This window comes from Mixophyes fleayi, chromosome 10, assembly GCF_038048845.1.
Source record: "Mixophyes fleayi isolate aMixFle1 chromosome 10, aMixFle1.hap1, whole genome shotgun sequence".
NCBI classification, from domain to species: Eukaryota; Metazoa; Chordata; class Amphibia; order Anura; family Limnodynastidae; genus Mixophyes; species Mixophyes fleayi.
Window position 1 is genome coordinate 22813864 of NC_134411.1, and position 16867 is coordinate 22830730.

Genomic DNA, 16867 nt, shown 5'->3' on the forward strand with positions numbered 1-16867 from the left:
CCTGCCTTGGTTAGATGACAGGAAACACTTCCTAGCAATCTGTAAGAAGGATGCCCCATGAACACAATTTCTCAAACTGGTTACCCACCTCATGGTCTCTTATACATTACAATGATGGAAATGCTACAAGCAGGTAGGCTAAATAACTACAAAACTCTTATGCATCACATCCTTTTAATTTAAACCTGGTTTCCACAAGGTGAAAAAATACTCTCATTTTAAAAAGCCATTTGGGTAAAAGAGTAGCCCACCACCTTATGCGAGCAAGAGGAAGAACTATCACTGCCAGGAAATGACTTATGTTCTAATTTGTCACTTCTTGGCTTCAATTTACAACATTGTGATTGAAGTACTCTCACCCACTGCCCCATGCTTCACTAAAGCTTGGGAGAAAGAATTGGGGGGTGGGCTCTCCAGTGCAGAGTGTCCCAAGAGTTTCAAAATGGTGCCTGGCAGCTCCACTAGCACCATGGCAGGGGAAACCTAATACAAATAATTTACTAGATGGTATAGGTTCCCAGGCCGAATGCATGCCAGATTTCCTAATAACCACCAATATTTAAATACAAGTGTTCACTTGGACAGCACAGCCAAGATCCTCGTTCCCTGCTGCATCTGAGATGGCCCTGTTCCCCTCCATACTGGAATAGTTCTATTAGGTTACATTTTTTAATGTCAATGGAAGAAATCACCTTGATACACCAAACCCCCCCCCCCCATAACCCTTCTCTTCTCTTCTCTTGGTTTATAAAACAAACTTCCCTGCAGCCCCTTAGCCCTCCATCCCAGATAGCATTGCACTACTACATACATGAGATCCAAATCAAGCCCCCCACCTCCACCCCTCATGTATCTCAGACAAAAGGTCCAAAGTAAATGTTTCCTAATAGTAAAATTGTTCATTGTTGTACTATGCACTCCTAATCTTGTATCGGTTAAAATATAACAGTTAGCAATAAGTGATTGCCAGGTATGTATGTGTTTGATACAACCACCAAACACTGCAAACCAACAAAATGGCGCCTAACACCACGCGTCGGAGACACTTATAGGGCAGCTTACTGCGCATGCTCCCCAGGCAGTTGCGCGCTGGTTTTCCAACATGACGTTACATTAGCTACTAGTAACCCGGAAGTGTTCGCCGGCTCTCGTTCCCTTTTCCGGTGCTTGCTGCGGCGTGTGATAGACGGCAGTGCAGCCATGAGCGTCCCGGCTTTTATCGATGTGTCCGAGGAGGATCAGGTGAGATGATGTCTGTTGTTGTCTGTGCAGCCGAGGACTGTGTTACCCTGCTGAGAGTACTGAGTGCGTGGTCACATGGTCTCTGCCAACCTAGGATACCTGATGGCAGATACCAGTTGCTGCATGGCCTCATCCTACATGTGCATGCTGGGACTTGTAGTCCCCTCACAGCTGGCCAGGCTCAGCCTCCCTAACTTCCAAGTTATAAAGATTTTTCCCTGTAGATGTCCCTATGGTGTACTGTACTGTAATATCTAGTGTGGTGCATGCAGTTTCCCACCAGCTGCCCTTATTGTAGGAGACTTGGAAGTTATTTATTGGAGATGCCTTTAAGATATTAAACACTACACTATAGTCATCCTGCTGTGTACAGTGTATGATGGTTCAACATTGTAAAGTGTTGTATAATGTGGTGGCACTAGACCAATCATATTAATGAGGTGCTTTGATGCAGCAAAGGACCCTAGTAGTTAGCACTTCTGTCTCACAGCACTGGGGTCATGAATTAGATACCCGACCATGGCCTTATCTGTGTGGAGTTTGTATGTTCTCCCTGTGTTTGTGTGGGTTTCCTCTGGGTGCTCTGGTTTCCTCCCACACTCCAAAAACATACTGGTAGGTTAATTGGCTGCTATTTTAAAATTGACCCTAGTGTCTCTCTGTCTGTCTGTGTGAGTATGTTAGCCTGTAGCTCCAATGGGGCAGGGACTGATGTGAGTGAGTTCTCTGTACAGCTCTGCGGAATCAGTGGTGCTAAATAAATGATGATGATGACCCCTGGATATTGATTTTAAAATGTTAGTGGCTGTACAAGTTACCTTCAGGGGAGGTAACAACATTGGAAGTGTAACAATCAGGGCCCATAATGTTTATGTAAAGATCTAAGAGACTGCTAAGAAACCTGTGTCATTTATTGCAATTTCTCTCAGTTCTGAACCTTGGTGCATGTTTTCCATATCTCTAGATGGAAAGGTAGTCTAATATTGTTGCTCTAGCTTCGAGGGAGGAAGTGGTGCATTATAGTTTTAGGTGGTAGTGCAGCTTTAATTACTGATGCTTTTTGAAAGAGCCACCACTGGTACTAATTTTGTCACTTGTGATTATGTGAGGAGATCTGGAAAACATGCGCTGTTGGTGATCTCAGATGATGGGATTAGAGAACCATTTTGAAGAGTGTGTTTATACTCTCCAAAATGTTTCACTATAATAGTGCATGTTAGTCCTCATCTGTTCACTATTTAATATATATGTCCTATAGTAGATATCAAGCCAGTCGTCTTGTGTTACACACCTGGCCCATTTTGGCTTTAAAAATGAAGTTCAAGATGATCTCATAACACTTGCCTTAAACAGCTCACAAACCTTAAAAAAAAAAGCCCTGCCTCTGTGGCCAGGGATGCTCTCAGTTTAACCTTCGAGTTCCTGTATGCAAACAACTATAAAATTGTGTAAGATTGTTTTCAAAATGTACTGGAAATTGCTGTCAGGTGACAATTTCACTGGTAGGCCTAGACTTTTTGGACCTACACTGTAAACATTTAATGTGTGATTTCAGTTAAAAAAATACCTTTTCTTTTCTAAAGGCTGCAGAGCTTCGTGCTTCTTTGAAATCTAAAGGCGCAGAGATATCCGAAGAGAATTCTGAGGGCGGACTTCACATTGACTTAGCTCAGATCATCGAGGCTTGTGATGTTTGCTTAAAGGAAGATGATAAAGGTTTGTTTTCCTGTAGAATGTAAATAGTATTCTTTTGTAAGTTCATGCTTCTCTTTGCAGAACATTTCCAAAATAAGTGGCGAGCCCTATGAGGTTGTTGAGTACTTAAAAATAGCCCCACCCATAACTTTAGATTCCACCCAGACTTTATCAAGATAAGGGGGTTCTTCAACCAAAATGCAGAGTTTACTTTGTTAGTGTGTGGTGAGCAGATAACATATGTACATACATCCTCTACTCATGGCTTCTGTAGAACTCCATCGGCTCTTCACAGAAAAACTTTATTTGTACGAGATGCAAAAGCAGTGGGTGCTTATCTTCAGGATTTGAGAATGTTGGGGGTTGTTTTTTTTCCAGAATTGTATTTTACTGAATTGTTTTGAAATAATATCAGCCATATTCTATGTTTGTCTAACTTTCAACGTTTATAGGTCAAATAATTGGATACATTGTTTTGTCTTATTCCCTGTGGCTAGTAGTAATGCATGCTGCCCTTGGCTTTCCCCCAAATTATTTTACTCAATGTTGCATATTTTATATTGATAACCACAAGGAAATTGCACTTTTTTTTTTATATATATTAGTTTATTTTTAAATGTACTTTACATTGTTGCTGAAGCTTCCAATCATTATCACCAAAGTATACAAAAGTCAATTGACTACATCATTTTCATAAGGAACTAGGATGAGTAGATGCTAAACCACAAACCACATTGTAAATATTTTTTTTTTTTTAAATCCTGATACTAATCTGGCATTCTTTTTTTTTTTTGCATTGTCATTTAAAATGCTTTCCTGACATTGGTTAAGTGAAAGTGTTACATAGAATGTGCTGTTTTATACCAATGTTCTTTGATTTCCATTCACAGATGTTGAGAGTATTATGAATAGTGTGGTCTCGCTGTTACTCATCTTGGAACCAGATAAGCAGGAAGCTCTGATTGAAAGCCTATGTGAGAAGTTGGTGAAATTTCGGGAAGGTGAACGTCCATCGTTAAGGTTGCAGCTGTGAGTAGCCCCATCTTCTGCTGGAAGGTTTAATGCATACGCATTCTCTACAAATGGGCAAATATTTTAGCTTTACTGGACAATATGTTACTTATGGGGCTATCTGTCAAGATGTATGTTATATGACTGAGATATAAATTGCAGAGTCCTTTGCTGGTCCTGTGCATGGTCAGTAAGGATGTGTATTAACACTTAGATGGTGCCCAAGTGCACATTTTGCATCTGATCAAACCATGTTGCACTGCAAACGGTGCCATGTGCTTGAATGTTGCATAAAGGATAATGTTCATTGTTGTGGCAGAGAGGGACTTTGAAATTAACTGCAATTCATCTGATCACTCGTCACAACATTCTAGAGGTTATGCTAGTTGGCTGTATTTTTATATTGCATTGCAAAACAAAATGATTCTTCCATATGCAAATTTTGCACCTGGTAATTGGAATTGTTCCTAGCTAAATCTGCCCCAGAGATTTAGCAATCTTTATTTGGGGTAATGTGGTGGTTCCTTATTTTTGGGCAGCCCAACCTGTTTCTGATTTATATTTAATTTTTTTTCCCTGTCTTTAGCAGATAACTCAATCTGTCATGTACATGGGTAATCTGTGTGTTACTATATATGGCAGACAGTCACACTAGCCCCAACGCATGAAGACTTGTAGGATGAATCAGCCTTATGGTCCTACACAGTCACCTGCACTTTGGTCACATACAGTCATTGGATGTTTCAAAGGAACTTGATAGCGACGTCTGTCATGTAGTATCTGCACACAGATGCCCTTGCAATAATTATTAGACAATATCTTCTATTCTGATCAATGTGTTCCAATTGGAGTGCAGTTGGATCGTCTAGAACAATTGTTTTGGAACCCTATGATTATCCTGATCAGGACACAAGTGTACTTTTGCGGCTAGCTTACATTTTTTTAATAAAACTACAGAAGGCATCAATAAGGAAACATTTATACCTGTCAGACTTGGTTATGTATTAATTGCTTTCTTGGCAGGATAGAATTAATTGTTGCTTTGTATTTCAGGCTGAGCAATCTCTTCCACGGAATGGATAAGAGCACGCCGGTCAGGTACACCGTATACTGTGCGCTCATAAAAGTAGCAGCCACCTGCGGTGCAATAGTGTACATTCCTACAGATCTTGATCAGGTCAGTGCGTTGCTGGTGTCCTGCGCTGCGTTTTACGTCTATGCGTTGTACTACGTTACCATCTCGTATCTGTGCTCGTCTTCCCAGGTTCGTAAGTGGATTAATGACTGGAGCCTGAACACAGAAAAGAAACACACTCTGCTCAGGCTGCTGTATGAGGCGCTCGTTGACTGCAAAAAGAGGTGCCTTGCTTTACTTACTATAGCTGGGACTTAATCACCGTGTGGGTTCTGCTTTATTTACAAAGGACACTTGTATTTTTTATGTGAGTTTGGTCTCTAGCATTGTTACACTAATAGAAGCTATCGGTGCTGGTTAGGCTTTCCAGAATACTGTAGGTGCACTTTGTAGGCAAATACCTGCAGATACATTGGGGTTTTTCCAGTGTGTTTTTTTATTTTTCTGATTGCTAGCTTTGTCCTGATCAGACAATATGTCAGTTATCAGGTCATACCCATTTACATTAAAAACTCAAAATTGCTGACAAGCTGGTTATAAAGAGCACCTTTTAAGAAAGGGGCAAATGAGAAATATTTTGTGTAAAGAGTGCAAGTGTCCTTTTGCCGCTAGTAATGCCTTGCAGTGTCCTCTGTTGGTATAGGGGTATTTAAAGTACTTGGTTTTTTTTTGTGCAAGGACAGCTATGAGAAACATTCAGATAGAGAATTACTAATTTCTATGTAGCTGTTGTGCAGTGCTAATAACTTTCATGCATTAATCCTGAATCTCCAATCGCACATATGGTGACAATTTAAGCAACATTTTGGTGGCTTTAAATTTGGCTTTGATTTTTTTTTGCTGCTCTAACAAGCTGTCGCTAATTATTGAAATCTCTGGGTGGTGGTTGTGTATGGGCAGGGGACTGGTGAAAGACGCCAACGATCTGCTCAAATTGAGTTTAGGTCTAAACCAGGCCTGTCCAACCTGCAGCCCTCCAGATGTTGTGAAACTACAAGTCCCAGCATGCCCTTCCAGCTATCAACAGGTTGTCTACTGGCAAAGCATGCTGGGACTTGTAGTTTCACAAACACCTGGAGGGCCGCAGGTTGGACAGGCCTGGTCTAAACATTAGTAGTTTACAGAGCATGGTCACAAGAAAACCTCTAAGTCAGTGGTGTACATCTGTACTGAGTGGTGTTGTGCTTCATTGAGGGAAAACATAAGTAATAATGTAGCGAGACATCATAGTAAGAAATATACTTTATTAAAATTATTGTCATAAGAGGATATTAGATGTCTGTTTTTGTAAATGGACAATGCTTTATTTAAATAAGAATTTCCTGAGACGTAAAAATTGCTGTTTAATTTTGGAGGATGGCAGTGATTTGTAGCAGGGCCCAATTCACATAAACTCTGTTATGCATTAAAAGAAACTGAAGATAACGATTTTGTTCTTTAAAGCTCCACTATATTAAATATTTTCACACTACTGCGCAACAGCGTGCGTGTGACACAAGTAGGGACGTGGTCTATATTTGATGGGGAAGGAAATAACTTTTATAACTTATATATTTATGGGGAACACTGGATCTAATAGTTCTAGTGGCATGTTAGGTCCAGTCTGCACTAAATCTAGTGTTTGGAGGACTCCTATGATGCTGAGCATTCCAGGCGATGTCATCATGATGTCACCAGGACCGCCCGGCTGCCCTTTGTGCAGAAAGAGGAAGGGGTTTGCACCGTGTGCTGGCAATCAAAGGGGCGGAAACCATATCGCTCATCTCGCATTACCAGTTACAGAATATCCTTGTGTTAGCGAGAGCCAAATATACTGTGGGCCCATACAGGTTAATCACAGTTCCAGCTGTGAATGATCTGCTGAACACACAATGGGTGGATGAATGCATATAATGGCTTAAAACAAAATGTGGAAAGAAAACTTTCTTGCTAATGTCTGTTAGTATCTTAAAGTACAATATTTTATCCATAATACATCACAGTGGTTATGTATTGTTGCTGCAACACATTGGCCGCTGTTGATGATTATAATGAACGCTTTCCTGCTTTGTAGGGTGCAGTAAAGCTCCCTGATAATGGGCTGCTTGCAGGATGACGTTGGTAGCTAACCCTTTCGGGGTCCGTTGGGTGTAGTAACTAGGCGGAGGCACTTTGTAAGATCATTGAATTGGCAGGAAATGTAGGTCATGTTAAGGACGTGAGTCCGGAAGGTAACTGGAACTTTTGGCCTCTGTTCAGTCTCCCACAACACATAATCTCTTCCTCCGTCCTCTGACAATCTGCGTCCTAGATTGAGCAGTGTCTCTAGTATGAATCAGCGCTCAGCACCTACACCGACCAAGGGACACGGCAAGATGCGGGTTATTTACAAATCCACTATTCCGTCCCTCTGTGACCTTACATTATCTGTGTGTCAGTAATACTTGCTGCTGCTTCAGATGATTTTGGTAGATACTTTACAGTGGAAAGTGAAACAAGCTATTACTAGTATCCTAACTAGGATTACATTCCAGTTTAGTTAGTTACAGTTAGATGGGTTTCAAGAATGACATTTGTAACCTCCCAACTATGACTGACTGACATCTCTAGGTGTCAGGCCAGCTTGTAACTCTCCAAACTTCTTTGGCAACAACTTGATTCATCTTTGGGATAATGGGTTTTGCTTGCTTACTGCTTAATTGTGCCAGCAGAGCATCTCTTGGAAATTGGCTGTGGTAGTCGACTTAGAAGTGTCTTGTTTTATAGTAAAGTATAAAATAATAAAATGCATGCCTCTAATGAGTCTCCTTTTCCAATTAGTGATGATGAAGCCGATCCCTTCAGGTACATTTCATATTCATTCTACAATTACGTTTGAGTACGGGAGTACGGGCTGCGCATGAGCATTAATATGACCCTTTTCTTCACAGCGACGATGCTGCGAAGGTGATGGTGGAGCTGTTGGGGAGTTACACAGACGACAACGCGTCTCAGGCTCGCCTGGATGCTCACAAGTAATATCTCCATCCTGCTTGTGTTTGCATAGAACACTGTGCAAATGTTTTCTTTTGCTCGGCTAAATGATGTAGGTATAGTGAGATGTCTCTAGCGTGCGTCACAGTAGGTGCTCATCCCCTGTCATCCCTCAACTAGCGACAGATGCAAGGCTTAATGTACAGCCCATCCATGGACCTATGTATAGCTGTGGATGTCTGTGACACCTTAGTAGCTGTAGCCTGGTACCACTATGTATATCCACAGTCATTTACCGGATATATGGTTTATTAAAACTGTAATCTCCAGCTACAGAGAGCAAACTTAATTGTGGTACATATTGTAAATAAAATGTTATCAAAGTATTTTAGACCAGGTAAAACATTTCCAGCTATGTAAGTAAAATGCTTTGTATGCACAGACAGAGCGATCTGATTTCTCACAGTCTCTGGTAGTGAAGCAGTTAGTACAGTACGGAGGGGACTTGGTTAAAATGAGGTTTGATAACCCAAAATTGCTTCTCATTCTGTTTGACGTAGGTGTATTGTAAGAGCACTCAAGGATCCCAAAGCATTCTTGCTCGATCACCTCCTTGCTTTAAAGCCAGTGAAGTTTTTGGAAGGAGAACTTATTCATGATGTAAGTACCGTTCTTATTGTTTTAATTTCTCACCACTGTTACCCACCTTCTTCTTTCTCACCCAGATATTACTATTGATTATCTTGACAAAATTGGAGCTTTCTATACAGTTTATTAGTAATGATGATGCTGATCATTTTTGTTATTTTGGGTTTTTTTTTTTTGTTCTTTATTTATATAGTAGCAATATTTTATTCAGCATTGTAAAATAAAAACATTCACATCCGTCTCTGCCCCATTGGATCTTAGCCTGTGTTCCTGTGGTAGGGAAATTAGACTATGAGCAATTTAGTTAAAAGGCAAATTGTATGTGTGTAATGTGCGTTAACTTTTATCCTGTTTATTTCTTCAAGCTCCTGACGATATTCGTCAGCGCCAAGCTCTCTTCATACGTCAAGTTTTACCAGAATAACAAAGATTTCATTGACTCTCTGGGTAAGCAAATAAATTATTTAAAGGTTATATAACTCTTCTTGTATTTAAGATTGTGAGGGGTGTTGTAAATGACCAGTGATGTCATGGTGGTGTGGCCTGAAAGAAGTGTGAGCCCATCAAGGAGAGAGTATGGTGGAGAGACATATTTGAACAAAATAAAAAACATATTCGGTATAGGAGTCTCAAACATTGTCCCAACCTATATAGTTATGTACCATGCATGCTATAACTTTGTTATACCATTGTATGAAGTACATTGGTGCTGCTATAATGGTTTCTCTCTTCTTGAAGCTTTTATGATTATTTCATTACATGGACTTTAACCCTTTTTTTTTTTTTCTCCATTTGTATTTGTTTAATGTCTTAATTGATGAGGATTCATCCTCACACTGTGAAAATGGGTAAAATGCGTGGTCCATGGTGCTGGCAGTATGTGTTAACACATGTTATGTTCGGAAACTTTATACATTGCATTTTTATTTTATAAATCAATGGCGAAAATATGTCTGTAATAAAACATTCATCAAATTTATTTTTAAAGAAATCCAGTTTTCAGGTGTTAGAGGCTGAAAAGAGCGTGCACAGCGATTTGTGTGATGGAGCCAACAATGTATAGGATTTAACCTAGGTTTTATGATCTTGCTTGTGTGTTTGCACGCAGACCTCGCAATTCAGTAGTTACTCATTTTTTTATTATTATTGCAAATAACATTAGACTTCCACCACCTTATTGCTGGCTGTTTGGTCTGGGGAGAATGCTGGAGGACTTAAGCCGCAGGAACAAAATCATGTTTCTACCGCAGTTTGGGTGTAGTGTATGCGGCACTTATATCGGATCGCCTAGTAAGGTGCCACGTTCCCTATACTCTGGCATGAGAATCTGTTCCTGCGACTCAAGTCCTCCAGATCCGTTATGTGAAGTCCCCATAGTCATGAAGACATGAGGCACTGGCAATGATTACACATTGGTTTTATTCATTGCTGAAGAATAGGCAAACTGATGATTGTGGGATGAGGCCGGTTCCTCCACAGTTGTGCGCTTCATGCAGCGTGGGGGATTTAAGTAAAGTGTCAATAGACAGGAGGGGGGGGGCAGAATGTGCTGCAGACTGTGCTCCTATAAACTTGGCCATCTAGTCTGCTGCTGTTAATTTGTTTCATAGCATGGATCTGTGTGATGGAATGTTAATGTCAGCAGCTCTTTTATTTACACACCAAGGAAAAAGGGAGTAGTCATTAACACTGTGACACTCCCCCATTCATGTGTAATTGACTGTTTCAAAGGAGCACAGGTCCATAAGCTATTGCATGCATTTACAATTACATTTTCCATATTGTATTTTTTTTTTTTCTCCCCTCTTTGGCTGGGGGGTCAGAGCCAATGGCAGACATGTTACATTATGCATTTCAGAAATGATGCACTAAGGTTCAGATCGTTACTTTGGACATGAGTTTTTAAGGGAGAAAACATTGCACTGGAAATGCTTCTGGTTACAGACTGTAGTGCTATATATATATATATATATATATATATATGTAATATACAGTTTGTCACGTGGATTATGGCATAAGATTGTTTACACTTGTGACATTGATTATAATCCACTATACACATAAACAATTATACAGACAGTTGGGGCTTATTGGTAACGCTAATATTAAGCACATTTAGAGCTGGTATCCCCCTTTAGTTGTGGGAAATACCCATTCTGCAGCGTTTATTAATATGCCGTCTGGTTCGCCCCTGCCCATTATATGTGCTGAATATGCTTCATCTCTTGTGAGTTGTTCCTGACTGAGGAGGGGTCACTTGACTTCTGTTTTGGTACTGAACCAGCCAATCAGAAGAAGCTTTGACTGGTCCACTTTGATGTGAGGAGCAGGGAATTGTTATGGCGCACCAGTAGTTCATCACTACACATCAATATGGCTTAGGGAATTTCCATCTGTACTCTGATACCAGTGAAGTCGAAAATAATATCTGTCAATCATGACTGGACATCAACATCAAGAACGTACAAATGTGTTGTCCAGTTATAAATTTACAGATGTATATTGTCTATAACTACCCCTACCTTCTTTACCTGGGCTTCCCTTACCCTTTATTACTTTGTTTCTATTTACCGCTCTGGAAGGATTTTTACTGTTTTGCAATAAAATGAAATATGTAAACCTTTCTAATAGCGCTAACTGTTTGGATGTGTTAATGTCGTTTCATACAGAGCTGCTTTTGACACCAGTTTTCTTGCAGCAGTTTAATACGAGCCTTACTTCACTAGTTCTGTAGGAGGATCCTGCACCTTTTACTATATGGATTCCCACTTCCCTCTATTCCCATCCTCGCGCCATTACACTGCTCCTCTGGCATTCATTCCTGTTCTCTTATAATCACAGTAGCGTAATGTGTGACTGCCTCCCACAAGATCAGCATCTGATTGGCTGCAGGTTATTCTGTCCCCACCCCCTTAAAAACATGAACAGGAGTTGAATACAATAAGATGATCAGACCTTAGCACATGTGCCTAGATAACATTGGTTGAGGTAGGCTGCTTGAATTACTCTTGGTTTTGCATTCTGTTAAATCTGGCCATAGATCCCATAAAGAGATGGGTATTTGTAAAATGTTTGGAAGAAAAAAAAAAAAGTCTCATAGCTTTGACCTCTAATGAATTTGTCTTCTTGGAGCTGGTCTGCAGACACATTTGGAATGTTGGTTCAGAATGGAACATTATGTGGATGGTTTGTTGACATTTGCAATGTGTTAAGAAGTGATGACAGTACAGCCCCTCTCACTACATCACATCATAGCAGGACATTACTTTCCCAAGTGTTTGGGGATGATTGTACTCGGAAGTTTATTTTAGATGGCATCTAATTTGACTTGTTAGTTCTGTGACAAGAATGTGCTGATTACTAATTAGAAGAGAAGCGTCGCAATTTGTCATCCGCATCGCCCTTACTTGTACACCCATTATGTGCAAAGCAAGCCCTTTATGCTACACATAGTTAATTGGGTTGCATTTGCTAATTATTTTAATTTGTGCTCATTTATTTTTAGATTTTTTTGGTGATGTCGGATCATAGCCCTTGTGATTGCCTTGAGTTATGACTCTCTTTTATTGGGAGCCTGCCCTCTTGTTGTAATTACTGCCAATTAGTTAATTAGTAAAGCATCTTGCAATTGTATAAAACCTGCAGTACGTAGTTAAATTATGTCTCTTCCAAGCAAATATCATTTTGCGCTTAGTTAGCCATTAGTGATTTTCAATACAGATCCATGTTCTTTGTGGTGTTGGATAAAACATGATGCTGTGTATATCCAGGGAGGATATAGGCACTTTCAGTTACTTTTAGATGTTCAGTAACACATGGGACAGTGATTGCTGCTTGCAAATGTTTTGGTCTGTACTTATCTCCATAAAATGGAATTTCCACACTACATTTATATATTTATTTTTATATAGTTTATCAGAAGAGGGGGGGTTTCATCCCCACTTTTCCCAACATGCAGCAAACTGAAATCTGAGTTCTTCAGGCAACATTGCCTGGAGAAATAAGAAGGGTGGGTGGGGACAGTGGCTGAAATCTGTGGAAGCTGATCTGGTTTACTCCGCAGGAACAGAATTTTAACGTGTTTTTTTTCTCCTATTCAAAGTACTTAAAATTGTTATATAATTTTAATATATTTGAGCATGATTTTTTTTTTTTTTTTTTTTAAAAAACATAAACGTGACCTTATTTTGATCTATAGTGCAGTTGTATATCTAAGGTGTGCAGATACTTAGAACTCATGGAATTTATTCTTTGTAGTTTTATAGAACTGATGTATTACCCAATTAGTACCTTTTTTTAAATTAATTTGGAACGAGGAATTTTCTATGTATGCAGATGTGTTGTAAGATTTTTTTTTAAAGTGAGGTTATATAAATCCTGGAATTTAACAATTAATGTGATGCTAAGATTTTATTTACTTCTAGGTCTTGTGCATGAGCAAAACATGGAAAAAATGCGACTCCTAACATTTATGGGAATGGCTGTGGAGAACAAGGAGATTTCCTTTGATAATATGCAGCAGGAGCTGCAAATTGGGGCGGACGATGTGGAAGCCTTTGTAATTGATGGCAAGTCATTCTCTTTGTATCTAGCACTAATTTGCATGATGCCCGTTTTTACACTTGCAGAAACCAGCAGAGCATGTAATAGTGCAATCTGTTTTACTGTGTAAAAGGTGACTTAACGTTTGGTCCTAGCAAGTTCTGCTAGTAATCTCTTGTGTTTTATCAGGTTTTTACAATTCTTGTTTTAAAATTCTGTACGTTTTATGGAGCTGCGATAGCTGATTAGTTGGCACATAGTTCTAATGTCTTTATAACAAGGGAGTAGTTATGTGGTTGTGATTTAGCTTTTACAAACCCCAATTTTATATGCAAAAAAAATTGGAAATATACTTTATTATAACTTATTTTGCTTTACATTCATTTTAAATCTGAAAAGAAAATCTTGTTTGTAATTGCAGCTGTGAAAAGCAAGATGGTCTACTGCAAAATCGACCAGACCCAGAAGAAAGTTGTCGTGATGTAAGACATTCATTTCTCTTCCGCACTTTGCAATCTAGTGTGTGTTTTAATTATATCACGTAATAGATCTATTCAATATTTTAGACTGTTCCCATCATGTGCTTGTAGTTAAATGCTGGCTATTTATCATAATTTTATTAAAGCCTAGACCTGAATGTGATTAGCTTATTTAATGAAAGTGTCCTATTTTCCAGCACATTTCACTTAATGACCGTGATAGTAGCCTGAATGTTAATTAGCTGCACATCTCTCTCTCTGGCGGTTTTGTATAACGGGACTTGTGCTATGGAACTGCAGGACAACATGACATTGCTGGAAACTACGGTTTGAGTCATTGCAAAGAAAACACGGCTGGGTTTAAAGTACATTTTTATGTTTTTGTCTTTTGTAGTCACAGCACACACAGGACATTTGGAAAGCAGCAGTGGCAGCAATTGTACGACATCCTCAACTCCTGGAAAATGAACTTGAACAAAGTGAAGAACAGTCTCCAAAGTATTTCTACTGAAGCTTGAGCCTTTTTTTTTAGCCTATTAACCCAGCTGAGCATTGCCGCAACTCTGGACTTTATTCATATATGCCTGGACCGGCTGTTCTCCTCACATCTTAAATTAAGTCGCTTACAATTCTCATGTTAAAGGGAAAATATATAGTGCTCTTGTCTTCCTCTTGTGTTATGTAAATATAGCATTGGGTTTCAACTGTGATCCATCTCCTTCAGGTAGGATCATGGCTGAAACAAATCCTTTAGGACCTGTTTATATTCTCTCTCTGCTCCATTCTGGGGGGCCTGATGATATTGGGCTTCTTGCTTGTTACCCAGTCAGAAGATCCTAAAACCTCTTGGCTGTTTCACAGATGGAACCTTAAATAAAGGAACGGAGCATAATATATTTTTCTTTTGAAAATTCCCAACCAGATTGAAATTTGACTACAGTGGACATTGTTTATAATGCAGTCTGATATAAAAAAATTATCAAAAGTCTGTTTTTGGTATTCTGTGTCTAAATGTGTGGAGATTAAGTTTCTGTGTTTTTTACTCAATGTCCAGAGCACTTTGGGCCTGATTCATAAAGGAAAGGAAAGCTGAAAAAAGGAGTAATTTTTTTTTATGCTTTTACTAATCATGTAGCATTGGAGGGGGGAGGTAAATGTAAAATGTGGGGATAGATTTATAGTCGGGGTAGGACATGTCCTAGATCTACTTTAAATTTCAGTGTAAAAATAAAGCTATCAAGTATTTGTGTGCTATATGAAAAAACAGCCAGTATTTTCCTTACGTGCAAAATAATAAACTAATTTACACCCCTTGCATTATAACATGGTTGCTTTACTTTCCTTAATGAATCGGGCCCTTTGTGTTTTGGAAAAGGTATCCCTAATGTAAAATATAGGAATGTTAGAAGTTACAGATGAGTTACATACCCCTATAAAAGCAGAACACAGTATTCTATGTTCCAAGGTGAATTCTGTAATATTTCACAGTAGGGGTGCCGTATTCCTTAATGCACAACTTGTCCAATAAAATGACATCAAAACTCATCATAAGTAATCATTGTTTTATAAATCTATTATTTACTAAAGTTTATACACTTATTTATTACAATACTTTCAGTATCCTATTGAATTTACGTTTGGCGGATCTTGCTGCTATGATGCGCTGAACTTTTATCTATCTATTATATCTAATGCTGCCCCTATACAATGTAATGGGACCAAACACATTATACCATGACAGTCTGCTGATATCATACACACCAAATATGATGTCTGAGGACAAACTGTCATACTACATTACGGGAACTTAGATGTAAGCATGGATTGGACTCTGTCTCCATCACCAGTAATGACTAAGTAAGTTGTATCATTTAATGTTACATAGTAGGATAGCATTGTTCACACCAGGGTACTACATTCCGTACAATGTGGTTAAGGGGTAGGGATATCTCTACATAACACTTGGAGAAATATCAATCTGTACGCTGTCCTTCTGTTTTACATGAGCGATCATTTTGGGGATGAGAAGTCGATATTCATACTAATTCTCCTGCACCTTGTACAAGATAGATCAGTGAGGGTCATAAATATATATAATATTGTCCTCTTGAGTAATACCACTAGTTACCACCCTCATCTGTTTGGTTGCTACAGGTTACAGCACCAGTTATCCTGCATGTCCCAGCATTAATATCTGACCAGTTTTTCATCCATCCCCCTCTGTCGGGTTGGGTTATAACCCTGAAATACACCCATTGGTGATCCTAATATGTACAATGTCCCTCTCCTATTTACAAATCTCTCACAGTACAGGTGTGTTGTCTTTCCTATCCCTACCTGCACTCAATGTTCCAGAGACAGCCCCAGTCTTTAAAGATTTAATTAATAAAAAAAATAAAATTCTTCCAATTTGTTATTCGTAGGCTATTTTACAGTTAATATTTATTATAGTGCAGCAATTAAAAAAAAGAAAACCATTATAAGCAAGTTCGTTTAAAGTACAAAACACTGGGATGGGAGTGTAGGGAGGTCCAGCTAGATCACAGCGAGCACAGAAGCAGCGTTACTGAAGACTTGATACGTTGGCAAGTGTGCCTTTCACTTATTTAGATAAGGTATACCCGGACAAAACGTAATAGAAGTATTGTTTCCTTTCGTATATAAACTATCACTTGTGTTTTATATGAAATAGGATCATTCTGTGAAAATACAGAGAAAAGTCCCGCAGCAACACTGCTGTGAGCCGTTAAAGGTGCTGCTATTCTACTAGTACATAGAAATTAGGGATGTGCACCGGCGACTTTTGAGGTCTCGTGTTTTGGATCCGGATTTTCGTTATTTTTGGGGTTCGGATTTGTCTCGCAAAACACTTGACGAAAGGTCTCGGTTCGGATTTAAGGTTTTGGATTCGGATTTTTTTTGAAAAAAACATAGAAAGTTTAAAAATCAAGTTTTTGGGCTTATTTTCACTCCTAGGCTATTATTAACCTCAATAACATTCAATAACAAGCATTTCCACTAATTTACAGTGTATTGTGAACACCTCACAATATAGTTATTAGTCCAAAACGTTGCAACAAGGTATCTTTCTGGACTGCGTAGAGGAGTGGGTCACCACAATATATATTAAAAACCCTGAACTTTTATGAATCGCACCAATAAA

At 39.0% G+C, this 16867-nt stretch overlaps 1 protein-coding gene across 2 annotated transcripts; it reads left to right on the forward strand.

Moving 5' to 3' along the window:
- The first annotated feature begins 1139 nt into the window (after positions 1-1139).
- On the forward strand, positions 1140-15249 carry EIF3M (eukaryotic translation initiation factor 3 subunit M). Of its 2 annotated transcripts, XM_075188050.1 has the most exons (12): positions 1140-1242; positions 2826-2958; positions 3828-3966; positions 5002-5125; positions 5213-5307; positions 7883-7906; positions 7993-8076; positions 8596-8695; positions 9049-9130; positions 13108-13251; positions 13647-13707; positions 14099-15249. In XM_075188050.1, the coding sequence occupies exons 1-12, from the start codon at positions 1201-1203 to the stop codon at positions 14220-14222; spliced, it is 1152 nt and encodes a 383-aa protein (XP_075044151.1). In that variant the 5' UTR covers positions 1140-1200; the 3' UTR covers positions 14223-15249. The 2 variants fall into 2 exon arrangements, with proteins under 2 accessions (XP_075044151.1, XP_075044152.1); XM_075188051.1 differs by lacking the exon at positions 7883-7906.
- Positions 15250-16867: the final 1618 nt, after the last annotated feature.